The sequence below is a fragment of the Anarrhichthys ocellatus genome, unplaced genomic scaffold, assembly GCF_004355925.1.
Source record: "Anarrhichthys ocellatus isolate YVR2014 unplaced genomic scaffold, GSC_Weel_1.0 scaffold6769, whole genome shotgun sequence".
In the NCBI taxonomy this organism is placed as follows: Eukaryota; Metazoa; Chordata; class Actinopteri; order Perciformes; family Anarhichadidae; genus Anarrhichthys; species Anarrhichthys ocellatus.
The window spans coordinates 1-2,642 of record NW_022286743.1 but is presented as its reverse complement, the minus strand read 5'-3'; the positions used below and the strand labels follow the sequence as shown (position 1 = coordinate 2,642).

The window sequence follows — 2,642 nt, the reverse complement described above, 5'->3', positions numbered from 1 at the left end:
CCCTCGCTCTGAACCCTCGCTCTGAACCCTCGCTCCTCTTGATGTTTCTAATCACACGTATTTAGACTCGACAGACAGACGAGTTGTACCGATCTCTAGACTCAACGCTCGAGGTTCACGAGTCCACATCGTGAGGAAGTAATGCACCTCAACTGTTTGACTTGGAGATGAACCGAGTGGAAGAGAAGCTGAAGAGAGGAACTCACTGTTCTCTCACGAAAGGGAGGAAATTATCAAAGATTATATCAAGCGTTGCATTATGGGGGATGTAGGTTCCAAGTCTTTTTCTTCCTTAACTTGATGAAAGTGCAATATTACATCACTGGAGTTAAAACTCATCACTACATTCACTTTGAGAAGCTACAAATTAAACAACTAAATATAAATTCTTTTGTCACAGTGTGAAAACCCATCAAAGTGTTTTTTAAAGAAATGATTCATTTAGTGTCTCCACACACACACACACACACACACACACACACACACACACACACACACACACACACACACACACACACACTCTAACAGTTTGATCTTCTGCTGAATCAGACGAAGGGCTCAGAGTTAAACGCTGTGAGCTTCAGCTGCTTGTTGTGCAGAAGCAGGCGGCTGCAGTAGATTTCTAACATTGGTCTATTTTACATGGAAAAATACGCCGAGTTTGATTTTAAATATATTAGAAGGTCTAGCCTACATTGACACTTGTTGCACTGCATGCTTGTGAAAACAGTATATTGAACTACACCAGACTCAAGATTCACACGACTCAGCAAAACTGTGCAATAAATGTTTTGGGGGGCCGAGAATTTAGAGTTTAACGAGTTTAAGAGGCTCTGGTTCAACGGGTTCGTTCCTCCATCTTTAATCTTTAATCTTTAATCTTTCATCTTTAATCTGTGCCGCAGGTTAAAGTCAGTCTGTAGACCTCGGCTCACTCACACAATACACGTTTAAAAGGAAATGTTAACATTTGAGAAAATAAGTTTATTGGCTTTTGTCTGAGCCGGAGTCAGGCCGTGGTTAGCCTAGCTTAGCATAAAGACTGGGGACCTCTGAAGCTCTCTGATTAACACGTTACATCTCGTTTATTTCCTCCGTACATGAACAGAAATGTGAAAATAAAAAGGTGTGCTTTCAGGGGGAGTTGTGTGCTTTGGTGAAAGTTCCAGCGCCAAACTGCAAAAAAAACCCACAAACTGTCATTATAAAACTCCTGTTTTTGTACGGACGAGATTCAACACGTTAGTCAGCTTTACGAGCGTCTATCAGGCTAGCTGTTTCCCCTCGTTTCCAGTCTTTATGCTAAGCTAGGCTAACCAGCTGTGTACTTATTTCCCTCTCAGAGACTGAAGCCAATAAACACAAAACTATTCCTTTAAATCAACCTCCCTGGTTTTGAAACACTTCACAGTTGAGTTTTTTAATCTGGGGATTGTTTTTAGTTTTTTTGCAGGATATGAGACCAGAGAGAAGCTTCAGTGTAAACGTGATGAACACTGAGCGGCTTCATGTTGGACCGACTGAGCCAACAGACTCAGCTGCATAAGGATTCATTTTCACGACCGACACTTTCAGACGTTAATACTTAAGTTATTACACCGTTATGATGTAGTTATTATCTATTACCGTACGTTACTATCACGTTGCAGGTTAGGCGTCTTATTTAATTACACTTGTAACAGTGTTAGCGAGGATCATGTGACACAAAAGAAACGTATGGACAGTTTAACTTTGTCTAAATAAGTAGAAACACCTCGAGATGAAGACTTCCAGTTCTTACACAAAAGGAAATAAATCCACAGAAACGCACAATAAATCTAAGATACGTCACGTTTTCTGTGGAACAGCTGCATGAAGTCTGGAATGATTGAACCTCGTCTGTGACACGTTTCGAGGTATTGTAGTGCGTATTTACTTCAATGCATGGTTGCTATCTTTGTGTTCAGGGTGAGTGGATGAGCAGCTGTTGGGAACACCGACTCGCTGCCTCAGGAGCAGAAGGCCGACTGCAGCTGTTTGAAGGCGGCTTGTCTCTGTTTCTTCTCCACTTCCTGTCTCTTGCGTTCTTCTTTCTCCTCCTGGATCTCGGCTTCGAACTTGCTGCCCACAGACAGAGCCTGCATCTGGTGACACACACACACACACACACACACACACACACACACACACACACACACACACACACACACAATGACGTCATCATGATGACATTTACCCATTTAGTTATTTATAACTTTATTTACACTGTGATGGTTAACGTTTAAACTTTATCTACACTATGATGTAGAATGTTTAACAAGCCCTACAAGAGGCGGAGTCTATCAGAGCAGGTACAACACAACAGTACCTTTGCTTCAAAGAAGTCTTTGGCACCCATCACTCCCTCGGTGGACACGTTGATCTCAGACAGCCTGGCGAGAGCCATCAGACCACTCTCCTCCTGCAGCTCTCCGGCCGCCGCCCTCCGGAAGATCAACAGGAACTGAAGGAGGTCACATTCAGTTAAAAAAAGAAGTACACCTCTAATCTAGTCTGGTCCACAACAGCTGCAGCTCAGCAGGATGCACACGAGACATGACTGAGGCATGACGGAGGCATGACGGAGGCATCACGCAGACATGACGGAGGCATCACGCAGACAT

At 43.3% G+C, this 2,642-nt stretch overlaps 1 protein-coding gene across 1 annotated transcript; it reads right to left on the bottom strand.

Moving 5' to 3' along the window:
• Nucleotides 1-1,720: 1,720 nt before the first annotated feature.
• LOC116380311 (EF-hand domain-containing protein D2-like) lies at nt 1,721-2,527 on the bottom strand (the record flags this gene model as incomplete). The annotated part of the gene is made up of 2 exons (XM_031842249.1): nt 1,721-2,123; nt 2,348-2,527. Coding segments are annotated over 2 exons (315 nt in total), but the record flags the coding sequence as incomplete, so codon positions are not given.
• Nucleotides 2,528-2,642: the final 115 nt, after the last annotated feature.